A 15,125-nucleotide genomic window follows, 5' to 3' on the forward strand; every position below is an offset into this window, starting at 1 on the left:
CATTTGAATGCAAATGAGTTTTTCCGAGTTCATTCAAAGAATCGGCTTCTCCACGCAAACCCTCCCACTTGCCCTGTCAGAAGTGACGCAGAAATGGCACAGTGTCCTGCTGTAGATTATTTGGATGTATGCGAGTTGACAAACAGGCATTGTTTTCCGCTGGAGTTCAGTTTGTTCCTCTGAATCTTTTTTTTTTGTTTTTTTTCTTGACCAACTGTAAGGAATCGCTTCGTGGAGCCATAAAAGTTTCTGGGTGGGTTTAAGAGCCCGAGCAACGAGTGATTCATCTCGTTTCGCTTTCAATTCGTGTGCAGCAGAGACTCTTTCATAGACTGCACAAACTGTGCTGTTGTAAATTACTGATAATTTGTTATAATTTAACAAAAGTGGGCTAAGAGTCTGGCCAGGGTTTCTGCCAGGATGTTTTGAAAACAATTCAGGAACGGCACTGAACTGTGTAACGCATTAAAAGGAATGTGCTGGAACAGTTGAGAGGATCATCACGTTATTTATCCATAGATTATCTGAACAGTCATGCTTTTTGTAAACTGCCAACCTGACTCTCCGCAGCGGTGGCCCAGGTCAAAAGCTTCCTTCACGTCACTGAACCGCCAAGCACAATAAATAATGTGGCGAAGCTGAGGCCTTTTGTGTCCACACAGATTCCTTCTTTTGCCCCGGGGTGGGCGGAAATCGAGGCGTTTGATCTGAATTCTAAAGAGTCTTGTTGCAGCCTGATAAAGGCCACCATTGTATGTAAATAGTTTATATAAGAGCATATGACTGCTACGGTGCAGGGCAGCGGCTAGTGGCGGAGGGATGATTTGCATTTTCCTAACGCACGGTGTTTTCATTCCAGCCTTTTGGCTTGCTGTAAAACAAAATATTTTATTCATTTTCTTCTCGTTTTGTACACATTTTTGTGTACCACCACAGCTGAAGGTAAAATACACACTCTGGTTTTAATTTTGTATAGACTAACATCAATTGAGAATGGAGATGTGATTCGATGTAGCTGATGTGCTCCTAACATCCAACTAGAAATTATCCTAACAGATAATTCAGGATAAGTATTTGTGTGGCATATTCTTTGTATTGTTTGAAAGGAAATTATTGTATTTTTTGTGGTATTTTTGCCTTAGGACAATGGTTTTCTGGCTCCTTGAAGGAATTACAGCTGTCCTTCTGTCGGTCGGTCTGTCTGTGAATGGGTGGTTGGCCAGTTTTGGAGTACAGTATTAATATGGGATCAGCAAGCCACGTGACTCGGCAAAAGTTTTGCAATTGGCTTCGATTTCTTGCGTCTTGTGATGGTGCTTTGTGTTAGGCCATCGCCCCTGCTTTTATAGAGCCGGCAGGGCTACTTTGGCATTTCTTGTCAGCCTGTGTCCGACGAGTCCAGCTTGATGTTCCTGTCTAGCCTCAGGATGGTGATCTTTGGCCCCGGTGCTGCTTACGCCGCTTGCACAGCCGGATGAGCCTGGTAAGGCTCTGAATACTAGATTCTTTCAACAGTTTGCTTTGATTTAATCAAGATAGTCGGTGATGGAGGGTGGTTAGGAGACCAACTACTGGCAGTGTGATGGAAAGTCTTATGTTGTTTTATTTTTCTTGAGGGGCTTTTAAAAAATTGAATGCATTCCTTTTAATTGCAGTGTAATTAAATAACTAGAGATGTACTCTACCTTGACCTTTCTGCAGACCTGGAGTCGAAGATGAACTGGGGAACCTTTTATGCCGTGATCAGCGGTGTAAACAGGCATTCCACCGGCATCGGACGCATTTGGCTCTCCGTCATCTTCATCTTCCGCATCCTGGTGCTGGTGGTTGCCGCCGAGAGCGTTTGGGGCGATGAAAAGTCCGGCTTCACCTGCAACACCCAGCAGCCCGGCTGCAACAGCGTCTGCTACGACCAGTTCTTCCCAATCTCGCACATCCGGCTGTGGGCTCTCCAGCTCATCCTGGTGTCCACCCCGGCGCTGCTGGTGGCCATGCATGTGGCCCACAGGCGACATGTCAACAAGAAGGCCCTGAAAAGGTCGGGCCGCGGCAGCCCCAAGGAGCTGGAGCACATCAAGAACCAGAAGTTTGAGATCACAGGAGCTCTTTGGTGGACATACATGATCAGCATCGTCTTCAGACTCATCTTTGAGGTGGCGTTCCTCTACGTCTTCTACTTGATCTATCCTGACTTTAAAATGGTGCGTCTGGTGAAATGTGACTCGTACCCTTGCCCCAACACGGTGGACTGCTTCGTCTCCAGACCAACAGAAAAGACGATATTCACAGTGTTCATGCTGACCGTGTCCGGGGTGTGCGTGCTGCTCAACCTGGCCGAGGTGGTTTACCTCATCGCGAGGGCCTGCAAACGGTGCATGAATTGCCCCGAGGACGAGGCCAAAGCAGCTTGGATAACTCAAAGGTTGTCTTCATACAGACAAAATGAAATCAATCAGCTGATAGCAGATCATTCGCTCAAGTCGAAGCTAACTGTGACCAAAAAGAGCCCGACCGAAAAGGGCGAGAGGTGTTCTGCCTTCTGAAGCTTCGTTAAACTAATAAATCATGCCTGTGATATGGTATTCTCTGCATTAACGACACCTTAACTGTATATTTGTTTATTTTACTGTTTATTTATATAAATGCATAATAAAATCATTTACTTGTTTTCTTTTTATATTCACTTAATTGTGATGTTTTTTCTTGCCTAAATCATCGGCAGCATATGAAGACGTAGTAATGATTTCTTACAAATCTGACATAACAATGCATTAGGTTGTGGCGCTCGGCGTCTCGCACTCGTTCCCACACGAGTCGACACTGTGGGAAACCTGGCTGATTTAAGAAAACCATAAGAATTTGTTTCGTTCACGGCTGCATATTTGTTGCATGACGGAGCACTACAAGCAGGATGCATTTGATGGGCTCTTGCAGGTGCAGTTGGTCCAGGCTCTCAAAGCTTCCAGTTTACTGCCAGCATAGTCGTATATATGAGCTGTGAAATAGAGGGACTTCTTCCAGAACACAAAAATATGATAAAAAAGTAGGTGCTGTGGAACATTTACATTGTAAATGTATCACTTTGGAAGCCAGTCCTCGATCAGTTTGCACACAAGGGTATGGTACAGCAGCTTCTGTGATATTTTACAATTTTTTGTTGTTGACACTTTTAAGGTTACAAAACTACAACCAAATAGTCCTAAATAAGGATGAACATCACTAGAGCAATCATAAGCCAGATGAGGAAATATGCTTTTATATGTAATATTTATTGGTGCCTTTCTCTAATCTGGTGCAAGTGTTCGGAGACAAGGCTGTTTACTCTCAATGAAAATGTCTAACTTTGTGTAGAAGCGGCTGCATACCTTAGATTGTGTTAAAATAAAAACAAATTATTGCTATAAATTCAGGTGGGGTGTAGACTCGGTCAGACTCATGTAACAAAAAAACTATTATATAAAAAGCTAGAAAATGGCCTGTAAAATTAACATGTCATAAATAAACCATATTTTGACCAAATGCTTTTAAACACAGGATTTATTCAAAAGAAAAATTAGAACATTACTTTTAATCTTTTGGGGGTCCCCCCGCCCCCCGCCGGGTCACCCTTAGTTGTTATGCTGCTGTACTGTAAATATTCATCTAAGAAAACTCCTTATTTGCAGCCGGCTTAGTGTGTTGGTATTAATTATTTATGAGGTAAAATAAACAATCTGTGATATAGGGTTAATAAATACAATAGTAATGATTTTTTTGCTTAATCACAAACCTCTTGAAACCTTGCAGGTCATAAACTAATGGGATCTGCTCAATAAAGTGCAGCAACCAGGCTAACTGCTGTTAGCAATAGGAGCTAACAGTCTTTCTGCATTTTGTGTTTTGAAACATCCTCAGGAAAGGTTGTCCAATACTTTGTATGAAACATTCAATGAGAAACAATCTGCCAGAAAGGCAGTTAAGCAGTTTTTATTTTTCCTGTTAGGATTTATAAGAAATCAGACACTTTGAATTTTGAGTTGGTGTGCAAACATCATCTAACTTCAACTAGTAGGTTAAGTTGAAGAAGTTCTGCTCTGTTAAATATTCAACATTTGAACTGGAAATTTTGACTTCTGAGTAAAAATTACAATTTCTTTTATTTTCTCTTATGACCAAACAAACTGAAAACGTCAAAGTTTAGTTATACTAATGGTATAAAATACTTGGAAATAAAATGAAAATCAAATTTTGCATTTACTGAGGTGGGTGTTGCTTTCTTCTTGACTCTAATAAATGTTTGACGTTGACCAGCTTTTCAACTGATCCTGTTTAGAACGTGCATCTGTATATTGCTTACTTTGCATCAGTCGAGGTCTGAAAATTTCATGTCAAAAGACACCATCATTGTTTTCACGTTGTTGTTGTTGACTCAACACATTTTTATGCTCTCGAATGCATAAATGCACCGGTTCACACCCAGGCAAAAACCCTACATGCAGTATGTTGGGTTATTACGCACTGTGTAATAAAGAAACAAACTACCTGATCAATTGACTTGTTGTCATGTCATTTTACAACCAATAGCTGGCTTTTTTCCCTCAGGCTGCAACACAAGGATACCACAGGCTGCTCATCTCCCAGCCATGTCCCCCACCCACCCTCTGTGATAGGAGATAGGCCCCTGTGCTATATTTAGTCCCCAGGAGCTCTTTTGGCTAGACAGGCATAACGGACAAACATCATTGGCTCGCTTCCCTGTCACTCAGTGCAACAGCTGAGAAAGAAGGTCTTCAGAAGTTTACATTAGAGAGAGCCCACTGTGCCAAATTTAACCTCAGAAGGGAGGGGGTGATGTGGAAGAGCGAGCTGGACATGGTTAAGAGGGTTTCCAATGCGCTAGGTGTCCATGGAAGACCCCTGGGCCGCAGCCTGGGTCCTGATTTCTGTTAGCAGGCTTTGAAGATGGACGACTGAGTCGGATGGATTTTTTCAGTGTGGAACGAAGCGTATCGCTAGACGGACTTCGCTTTTCCTGTCCATTCAAGGGCATTGCTTGAGGGCCCTCGGATCAGGCGCCACACCGAGGCCTGTCTGCAGAACATGACGGCTCCATGGACCCTTCAGGACGTGAAAAGCTTCACTCCATGAGATGTTTTGAGTTCACAAAGTGGTTTTCACCAGTAAATGTGAGTTGTATCATTCGAGTGTTTGTGACCTTTTATGTTTACAGTCAACAGCTTAGATTTATGACCAGTTTTTCAGTCATTTTAAGACGAGCTCTTTCTAGCCTTTAATCGGCATCAATTATTTGAGCTTCTGTTTTGTTACCTTGAAGTAAGCAGGACTGATATTCATTTTTGTTTTTAACAAACTGCTTTACCTGTAATTGTTAAAGTATTTAAGAGCTGTCTTCGCAGTGGCTCCCAAAACATCAGTTCAGTTCACAGAAGCATCATTCTGCTGAACATTAAATCTATCTGAGATGGGAAACATTTATAGCACAGCTTTTATCAGAAGCCGACAGTAGCAGCATCACTCAAATGTCTCCGGTTTGGACCTCCAACACATGGCCAGTGTTTGATTTCACCTTCTTAAGGGGATCATGTTGCCATTGCTTGGGCCATGAAGGCCAGGACATGCAGAATCATGCCCGAAAACTGCCTTGCTCCTGTCTGCACCCACCAAATATATACTCTCCTAAAGTAAATATAATCTTGTCTATATCCACATGGATGAGGCCACTCGTTGCTCAGCTCGTCAGGGACTTGCCTGTCTGTTTTGAGTTTCCTGTAACTCCTTGTCCATTTAAGACAAGGAAAACATACTCTAAACTCTTCATTTCTATCTTAGTGACCTGTCACAGCCATGGGAGACTGGAACCTGCTGGGGAAGCTTCTGGAAAAAGCCCAGGAGCACTCTACTGTGATCGGAAAGGTCTGGCTCACTGTCCTGTTCATCTTCCGCATCCTCATCCTCAGCGCCGCCACCGAGAAGGTGTGGGGGGACGAGCAGTCGGGGTTCACCTGCGACACCAAGCAGCCCGGTTGCGAGAACGTGTGCTACGACATCACCTTCCCCATCTCCCACGTCCGCTTCTGGGTGCTGCAGATCATCTTCGTGTCGACGCCCACCCTCATCTACCTGGGACACATTCTACATCTGGTGCGGATGGAGGAAAAGCAGAAGGAGAAAGACAAAGAGAAGCAACAGCAAGTCGACAAACAAGCTCCCTTTGTGGATGCTCATCACAAGAAAACTCTCGTAAGGGACGAGAAAGGACGGGTGCGGATTCAGGGGGAGCTCTTGCGCACATACGTCTTCAACGTGATCTTCAAGACACTGTTTGAGGTGGGCTTCATCGTAGCCCAGTACCTCTTGTACGGTTTTGAGCTGAAACCCATGTATACGTGCGACAGACCACCTTGTCCTAATGTGGTCAACTGCTACATATCCCGTCCTACAGAGAAAACCATCTTCATCATCTTCATGCTTGGGGTGGCCAGTGTTTCGTTGTTGCTGAACCTCATAGAGATCTACCACCTGGGGTTCACCAAGTGCCGCCAGGGCATCACCTTCAGGAGGGGTCAACAGAACCTGCGGAGCATTTCCAAGGGCCACAGGGAGACTCCTGTGCCTCTGGTACCAAGCTACGACGACTACTTCCGAGAGCACAGCCAAGTCCAGCCATCTTACCCTCCGGTACCAAGCTACAACCTCACCCCCCTGTCTGAGGGAACAGACTCGTCCTTCCACCCTTACCACAGCAAGGCTGCCTACAAGCAGAATAAGGACAATTTGGCGGTGGAGAGGAGCAGCAGCAAACCAGAGGAATGTGACGCGAAGGGAAAAAAAGGATCAGTATCAGCCCCCGGGTCTCCTACGCAAACTAGGTCCAGTCATGGCGGCAAGCACAGCAGCAGCCGGACTAGAATAGAAGACCTGAAGATATGAGGAACCATATGTTTCTTGGAAGGGTCTTAAAACAGTTGTGAGGGGAAACTTACATTGTCAGGAAAGCTGCTGTATACGCTGAACTCACCCTCTCACACAAGACGACTCAGGTTTGACTCATTCCAACTTTGGGCGTGGGGTACATTTAAGAGTAGAGTCGAGTGTATTTCTACACTCAACACACGTGGGTTATCTTTTTCAGATCAGCTTTCTGCTTTGCTGCCATTAAATTCATATTTTGTGAAACTTAATAGTTTTTTTTTTGTTTTGTTTTTTTCTCATCCCAAATCACATTTGTTTGTGGGACACAAATTACACAAATGCATTATGATGAAAAATTGATTTGTATTGGAGATTATTGAGTTGGGTTACATGGTATGACTCTTTCTGCATTAAATTACATGGTTTCATCAGGTTTAATTTTGTTTTTTGTTTCTTTCTTTCCTTGAAGTTCAGAAAGTTCTCAGACTTCAGAGCAGGAATGTGTTTGGGCTCTGGCTTGACTTCAGTGAATGAAATAAGATAGGGTGAAGAGTTAAGTTTAGCTTCCTTTGCCTGTTTTGAGGTCACAATCAAGTTCACTTGCTCTGACTTGAAGCGAAGAATTGTGCAATACGTGACAGCTCATTGAACGGGCGGATTGGCTGTCTCTGATTCCAGAAGAAGTTGGACTGGTGTCATGAGTTCCCAGATTTGTGCTGTCTCTTTTGTTTTTGTATTTTATTTTGACAGCCATGAAGTAGATAATTGTGAACACATTTATTTTTTATTTTTTTGTGGGGGTGGTGGGGTCGATTCTTGTTTGTATGTGTATTTGTGTTTGTTTCCTGTAAAGCACTTGGTGACGACTGTGTTTGTTTAACTGCTCAAAATAAACCTGTCTTAAATTTGCACCGCCGGCGGTTCGTTTGTGTTCCAGCTCCGAATTGAGAAAAAGGGGAAGTGATTACATTGGAAAATGACCGTGGCAGCTGTTATTTTGTGTACTTTACATTACCTCATGATTGCTCATCCTGACTTTTACAGTGCCTCGCAAAAAAAATTAAATAAACTTTTTAACATTCCATTAGATTACAGCCACAAAATTCATTGCATTTTATTACAATATTAACTCACCCCTGGCTGCTCATGAAGGCAATAGAAAACTCGGTTAGGGCACAACTTATACACAGAAGTTATTTTTTATACGCTGAACTTGAGCTTCTCTTTCTAATGCAGGCCATCAACTGCCCAGACGACCTTCACTACGAACCGATACTTCCCCTCTGCGTAATTTAATCTTGTTCTATGAAGGATTCAATGGAACAGATGAGTGAACAAACTGCAGATCTACAAATTACAGATCAAGAAACTATGTGTTGACATGACCTAGGTCTAAGCTTAATAAAGAATCTGAGGTAATTCTTGAAATTTTCTGTTACTGAACACTCTCAATTCAATCTGAGCCTGAGCTTTTTCGCAAAGAACCTGAAGAACATTAGATTCGTCTCTATCACTTCAGATTTTTGATTGTAAAGTATGCAATCAAAAATGGGTCATTTTCGTTCTACCTTACATTTTTGTTGCAAGTTTTACTCGTCTGTCATAAAAAAAAAAAATCTATTTAAATATTAAAATGTTTAAAGAGTAATATTACTTTGAAAGGTAGTGTAAATGAATTGGGATCAAGTCCAGAATAGAAAAAACAGATATCATTGCTTCGGCCTACAATGTTTTATTTAATCCATTTGAAATAAGAACCCGTCAAGTGCGATGTGGGTCATCTATATATCACTGTTTCAAAACGACATGGCTATGCGTGAAAAAAAACACATCATGTTTAAAGATTCGCGCTGTTCTGCAGACGGAGCACAGAACAACACACACACCTCCAGGAAAACCTTCAGACTGCATGTCCAGGACGATGAACCACTCTCGTTTCTTTAGACCGATCATGAATTCCTTTCGGTTTTGGCTCTGTCAGCAGGAAAAAAAATCAGGTTATTTTCTTTTTTTCCTGAAATATTAAAACCAAGAGTCATGCCTCTCATAAATCATGGTTTTCCCAGTGTTTTCACATACATTTCAAATTCTGGCCAGGTTTAAGGGCTTAAACCTGGCCCTTGTTGGGGTGCCAGACAGCTGGGAGGGGGCAAGTCAGTAAAATATAACATTTGAATACTCAGGAGTGTTATTTGCAATATAAAACACCATAAGTCAGCAAAGAAAAGAAAATATTCGACAATATCTACTTTTGAAATGAAGATGAAAAATGAAAGTTAGTTTTACACAGAAAAAATGGCACGTGTTCTTATGTTTTATTTTTTTATTTTAAAAAAGGGGTATATGTTTTTAAAATGATAACAGATGTGCAGATGTAAAGCCATGATTTCATGCAGCACATAGAAACAAAATTATTTACCCCAAAACTTTAAATCACTGCACATCACTGCAAATTCTTACACGTATTAAGGCATTTTTATCGCAGAATTAATTTACACCTGCTACCCCAGATTTAAAAAGAGAAGCAGAAGATCAATTAATAACAGATGAACTGTAATTCAGGGCTCTGTCAACTATAGAGTAGCATTTATTCTGGGTTATATCAGTACACTTCCTCTTTATACCAGCTTGTCACTTCTGCCTTTCAGCATTCTTTAAACTGCAGAACAAGTGAAGGTTTTCACAGAGAATGCTCTGAGTGCAAACGTTTTGATTTGATCTCAGAGCATCCTGCGAGGTTTGGACTTCACGAGGCGTAGTTCGGATGCTGCATCTTAGACAGATTTAGCTCTGCATTGCCTTTTAGTATTAGTTGTCAAATGAATGAAAGCTGACTGCCAAGACCAGGACAAATCAAACAACTGTACTTCGTCCCCATAATGTAATCTTATTTTCCTCATTAGTATTCCAGCGAGGCGTTTCCAACATGCCAGCGTGAGTGTTGTTAGGATGCGTTAGGAATACTATTGTTTTGTCAGTGATTATAGGCTCTGCTTCATAGAAGATCAAGTGTTTGCTTGTCCTGCCTAATTGCTCACATGGCTCCAGTTAAATGTTATATTCTGTGGAGAGCATCCCAATCAAGAAGCATGAGATACAGACAGTTTCATTTGATCATATCCACCTTGAACAATAATTATTCACCTAGATGAAGTGAACAAGCTGGACTGAGCTCCTGCAGCGTGACGCACTACTCTGCTGCCCTCTGACTTTACTTTTATTTCAAACCTCTCCTTCTGCTTGTCATTTGTGCATCGACTGCGCCATCTGCTGGACATATCAACTTCCTCTTTACTTTTTATTTATTAATCTTGGTCAGTGTTTATTTTAGAATAAAAATGTTATTGATTTTTTTTATGTCTATTGAGCTGAAGAACCAGAACCATCAGATGTGATATTTTTTTTAATGCAAAACATAAAACATGGTTGATAATCATTGTAAAAAAATTAGCTTCCAGTTTTCATGTCCATCACTTTTACAGATTTTACCTGTGTGCCTAAAAAAAAAGACTTTGAAACCACGTTTACTCTCAGTCACAATATTAGATTTTTTTTTTCTATGATTGTCAAATATTACAATGATGATATCAGTTTGTGTTATTTGACATTTTGTTCAAGAAATTGTTTTATTTTTCCAAGATTATATATATTTTTATAGACAGTATAATGTTTGGCTGCAATATTTCATCAAAAAAAGATCTGTAGATGATATCACAAACTCACATAACGTCACATGACCAGAAGGCTGAATTGACATTATCTTGGGTATTATGAATAAAAATGGAGAAGTTTCCACAGCATTGAAATGACATATTACATTTGTCTCCAAAAGCAGCTAACTAGCGCACTGAATTAGCAGCAGGCTTTAAGGTTTAAGAGGAAGAATTGTAGGTGGTTCAAGAGTGTGTTTTAAAATCCCAGACACAATTATCCTCACTCTGACTTCTTTTCCATCACGCTGAGCTGCCCTGTAAATGTGTGATGATGACCCAGAAGCAAAGCCTGCCCTTGCACCAACCCGCTGGTGCTGCAGGGCCAAACTCATAAAATATCAGCCAAAAGGAAAAAGGGGGCAGACTTGTGATGTCCCATAGCCGAATCAGTCAGTCTGCTCACAGGCCTGTCACCGCTAACGCCGCCCTCTGTTTGTTACCAATTTATCTCCGGGTTCGCTACCAGCAGAAAAAACGGAAAGTTAGAGGGAGAGTGGGGGAGATGACCTGAAGTCAGCTGCTGTCACGGTTTCCGACGCAGAAAATGTCATTATGGCATCAGATTTGTCTGCGCTCCTCTCGGCCTCCTTATGGGGATACATATGGATGCTCTGACCATTTGCTGCCACCATGTGACAACTCCAACCCTCTGCTCAACTTAATAAAGCATCTCATGGACTCTTGAAAGATTGTGTTGTTATCACGACTCAATTGATTCACTCCACTGCAGTTTTTCTGCGGCCACAGAAAATCTGGGATAATTTTGTGTGAAAGTTAAGTGTGCTTTTTAATTCCGAATGATTAGAATGTTTTTTTTCCCTCCACGTTTTTCTTTTGAACTAATCCATTTTGGGTGTGAATACAAGTTGTTTTTATGCAGTGCTAGATTACTGCCTGGTGGGTTTATTAACCCTCCTGTTGTGTTCGTTTCTGAGGTACAGCAATAATAACTCCGTTGAGATCCAGATCTCATTTTCAAGAGGGTCTCCCTTTGTCTCAAAGGGGAAAGGGCACCCGCATTGTCAGTGTGGCCCGCTTTTTAAAAAATATATATATCAATTTTTCCATTAAGCTGTGTTTGCACTTGTTTCAATTGATTTACACTTAAGCTTCCCCCTTTAGGAAAGTCATGATTCTGTTTTCAGCATGCTAAACAGTCGTTCCCTTTTTTTAATTTTCATTTTTGCCATTAGGTCATAATGGCAATTTGTTTCTTTAGGCACGAAAAAAGAACAAAAACACCACTATCTTCCGATAGTTACTTTTTTTACTTTCTCTCTTGGAGGTGAAAAATAATTAAAAATACCCACTATCTGCCTTTTAGTTACTTTCTTTCGTTAAAGGTGAAAAAGGAATGTAAACAGCCTTTTAGATAGCTACTTTCTTCACGTAAAGGTGGAAAAAGAATAAAAACACCCACTGTCTACTCTTTAGACCAGTGGTTCTTAAGGAAAACGGTCCCAGTAATCAACTGGTTGATAAATCAGTTGACCAATGAATGTATCCTTTTGTAAACGTATGTAATGTAAACAGCACTGCCAGAGATGCATTAAGTTTATAGCGGGTGTGTGAATAATCTGATCTGACTGCTGATTGCAGCCATTCCGCATTACTGTCCAATACTGAAAAACGAAATGTTATGTAAGTTGTAAGACTTCTACAACTATCTTAAACACACATTCTTTTTATATGAAAAATATACTATTGTACTCTTAGGCTACTCCAAAAAAATAAAAATAAAATAAAAATAAGAAAAACTTTTTTGCAAATATGCAATCTTAGGATAGGAGGGTTGATGGGGGTGCGGGTTAAGAGGGCAGTCAGAGTTAAGAAACACAATGTAGAATCTGTTAATATAATTTTAGTTATTTATTAATTAAGTACATTGCCTAGATCAGATCGTGGATCTGCAACGGACAAAATGGCAGCAGCAGCCGAAGCACCAGAGCAGACAGAGTGAAAGCCCCGAAGGCTCCACAGATTTCATCTTCATGACAGTTTAAGACTAAAATATCGGAATATGTTGATGACAGGAAAAAAAGTGTAGGTCTGCATCACATTGTCACAGTTATGACTGGAAAAAGCCATCGGCTTTACAGACTACTGATTCTCATGTAATAGATAGACTTACATAGTTTTTAGACTATAGATAGGGAGGCTGCACAGAGCAGTAGATGACTAGAAGACTACAATATGTCTTATCCTGCTGTTACATGCAGCACTGATGTATTTTCCATTGAAGCTATCAGTAGCAACATTTTAAAGTGAAATTGTTGTAATTTTATTGTTGTATCGTTTAGTCTTGTGCCTCTAACTGCGATCGATTTTTCCAGTTTTCTGCTGTGTTGCCTCTGTGAAGCTGTGGAACACTCTAAAAGGCAATACCTATTCTTACTTAAATTAGGTTTGTATGCTTTACTCAAGTCTCACTAAATTGTTTATTCAACTCAAGTAATGTGAGCAATGTACATGTTTGGCCTGAGAAAAGTACAACACTAAGTTATTTTGAGTAAACTGGATTTGACTATTTTTGTCACTGGAGTGAATGCTTCAGCTCAGCGGTGCGCAGTAAAGTGCGGGAAGCTTCCATTGGAAGAAACAGAGCTTCTTTAAAGGTGAGTTATTCGTCTTCAGTATATTTTCATGTGCCATGTATGCCTTTACTACTCGCATATATGGWTACAGGTTAATTTTTCTTTGAAAAGATGACGCATAAAAGTCTTTGCAGGCTAATATGCTAATGTTAGCATTGGCTCATGGGTCCAACATTAGCTAAAACTGCTACGCCTTTTACTTGAGAGCCTTTAATGTTTTTGTCCATTGTGGAAAAAAACTTACCAAGCACTGTTCAGGTACAATCACTCAATCAGATTTATTTATGAATTATGCACAATACAGAGAGCTTGTAGGACAATCAATCATGAAGCAATTCTGGATGGAAAGCTCTGCCAGGCAGAGACAACACATGAGTCTTTTACACACATTAAAGTTAATTTTAAATTGACTTCTCTTATGTCTAGAAGAATGAATTTTTAAACTCTTAAACATCCTTAGGAGTCAAACAACTAAGAATGATCATAATTAAGCTACCCAATTTCATGGGTTCTCTAGAAAACCCAACAAAACAAAAAAATTACATCAGTGCAGTGAAGGTATAGATAAGTGTCCGTTCAAAACCCAACAAGAAAGCGCAGATTTTCCATCTGGAAAGTAGGTAAAGCGTAGAAGCAGATGGGAAGAGTTGAGGTCAGAGGTCAGATGCACCGCGCGAGGCTCAGACAGAGAGAAAGAGAAAAAGCAAATCGAAATCAATTAGGGTTTGTTTTGTCATTTTCCTTGTTGTTTTCTATACATATATATTTATGAATCTTATTTTAACCTTTTACGTGATCATATAGTTTTAGTCATTTATTATCCATCCAGTATTATGGCTCCTGTTTGTGGAACAGTTTATTATTTCCAATAAAGGTCTTTAGGATTCCAAAAAAGTTTGGTTCCTTCAATTTAGAAAACTCAAGGAATCACCTGCCTTATTTACCTTCCCTATGACTCGTGTCTAGTCAGAATGCTAGATTTGGGGTGGAGCCCTCCACGGATGGTCAGTAGTTTCCGAGTGTCTTAACATCGGTGGTCTTCATCTCCTCCTTTGGCCAGTTGATTATTCCTGCAGGGTCTCTGATTACTCTGGTGAGTAGCTGTTTATCGCACKGATCTTGTTCTTGCCATTAAGCTGGCTTCTCAGGACTTGCCTTATTCGCTGGAGGTACGAGGGGGTACCCAAAAGTTTCCAGAATGACGCTGCTGCACGCGCAGTTTTCGTAGTACACGATTCTGCCTCTAGGTATTTGTTCAACCACGCCTTCTCAATCAGTGTGCCAAGCAGCATTGATGTGGAAGGTTTCATCTACCCACAGTGAATTTTCTTGTAAGAGCTGTTTTGTCCAGCTGTCGTTTTTCTTCATGGAGAAGAAGTTCTATGAGCAGCGCGCGGCTGAAGCTTTGCTTCCTGCTCGGGAAAAAAAGCATCGGAAACCATTCAAAGGTTGAAGACCGCTTACAAGGATGACGCTATGTGTCAAGCTCAAGTTTACTCGTGGTTCACCCGCTTTAAAAATGGTGAAATGTCAATTGATGATCAACCACTTTTTTCCGGCTTCACATCGCGGCTGAGAAGTTTTGCTTCCTGCTCCGGATTAGATTAGATTAGATTAGATTAGATTAGATTATATCATATTATGGGCTGCACAGTGGCGCAGTTGGTAGAGCTGTTGCCTTGCAGCAAGAAGGTTCTGGGTTCGATTCCCAGCCTGGGGTCTTTCTGCATGGAGTTTGCATGTTCTCCCTGTGCATGCGTGGGTTTTCTCCAGGTACTCCGGTTTCCTCCCACAGTCCAAAAACATGACTGTCAGGTTAATTGGCCTCTCCAAATTGCCCCTAGGTGTGAGTGTGTGTGTGCATGGTTGTGTGTCCTGTGTGTCTCTGTGTTGCCCTGCGACAGAC

General features: G+C 41.1%; 2 protein-coding genes across 3 annotated transcripts; both read left to right on the forward strand.

Annotated features, from left to right (window-relative positions):
• Positions 1-814: 814 nt before the first annotated feature.
• LOC103471100 (gap junction beta-1 protein-like) lies at positions 815-4,529 on the forward strand. 2 transcript variants are annotated; one of them, XM_008419906.2, is made up of 2 exons: positions 815-942; positions 1,702-4,529. In XM_008419906.2, the coding sequence occupies exon 2, from the start codon at positions 1,716-1,718 to the stop codon at positions 2,541-2,543; it is 828 nt and encodes a 275-aa protein (XP_008418128.1). In that variant the 5' UTR covers positions 815-942; positions 1,702-1,715; the 3' UTR covers positions 2,544-4,529. The 2 variants fall into 2 exon arrangements, with proteins under 2 accessions (XP_008418128.1, XP_008418127.1); XM_008419905.2 differs by lacking the exon at positions 815-942 and adding an exon at positions 1,030-1,483.
• A 219-nt stretch (positions 4,530-4,748) lies between these two features.
• LOC103471102 (gap junction alpha-3 protein-like) lies at positions 4,749-7,823 on the forward strand. Its single transcript, XM_008419909.1, has 2 exons — positions 4,749-5,165; positions 5,830-7,823. Exon 2 carries the CDS (start codon positions 5,845-5,847, stop codon positions 6,928-6,930), a length of 1,086 nt encoding a protein of 361 aa, XP_008418131.1. The 5' UTR covers positions 4,749-5,165; positions 5,830-5,844; the 3' UTR covers positions 6,931-7,823.
• Positions 7,824-15,125: the final 7,302 nt, after the last annotated feature.

The sequence above is a fragment of the Poecilia reticulata genome, linkage group LG10, assembly GCF_000633615.1.
Source record: "Poecilia reticulata strain Guanapo linkage group LG10, Guppy_female_1.0+MT, whole genome shotgun sequence".
NCBI classification, from domain to species: Eukaryota; Metazoa; Chordata; class Actinopteri; order Cyprinodontiformes; family Poeciliidae; genus Poecilia; species Poecilia reticulata.

What these genes read in the sequence shown, in the direction of transcription:
- LOC103471100 (XM_008419906.2), top strand. Translation starts at nt 1,716, where the DNA reads ATGAACTGGGGAACCTTTTATGCCGTGATCAGCGGTGTAAACAGGCAT.
- LOC103471102 (XM_008419909.1), top strand. Translation starts at nt 5,845, where the DNA reads ATGGGAGACTGGAACCTGCTGGGGAAGCTTCTGGAAAAAGCCCAGGAG.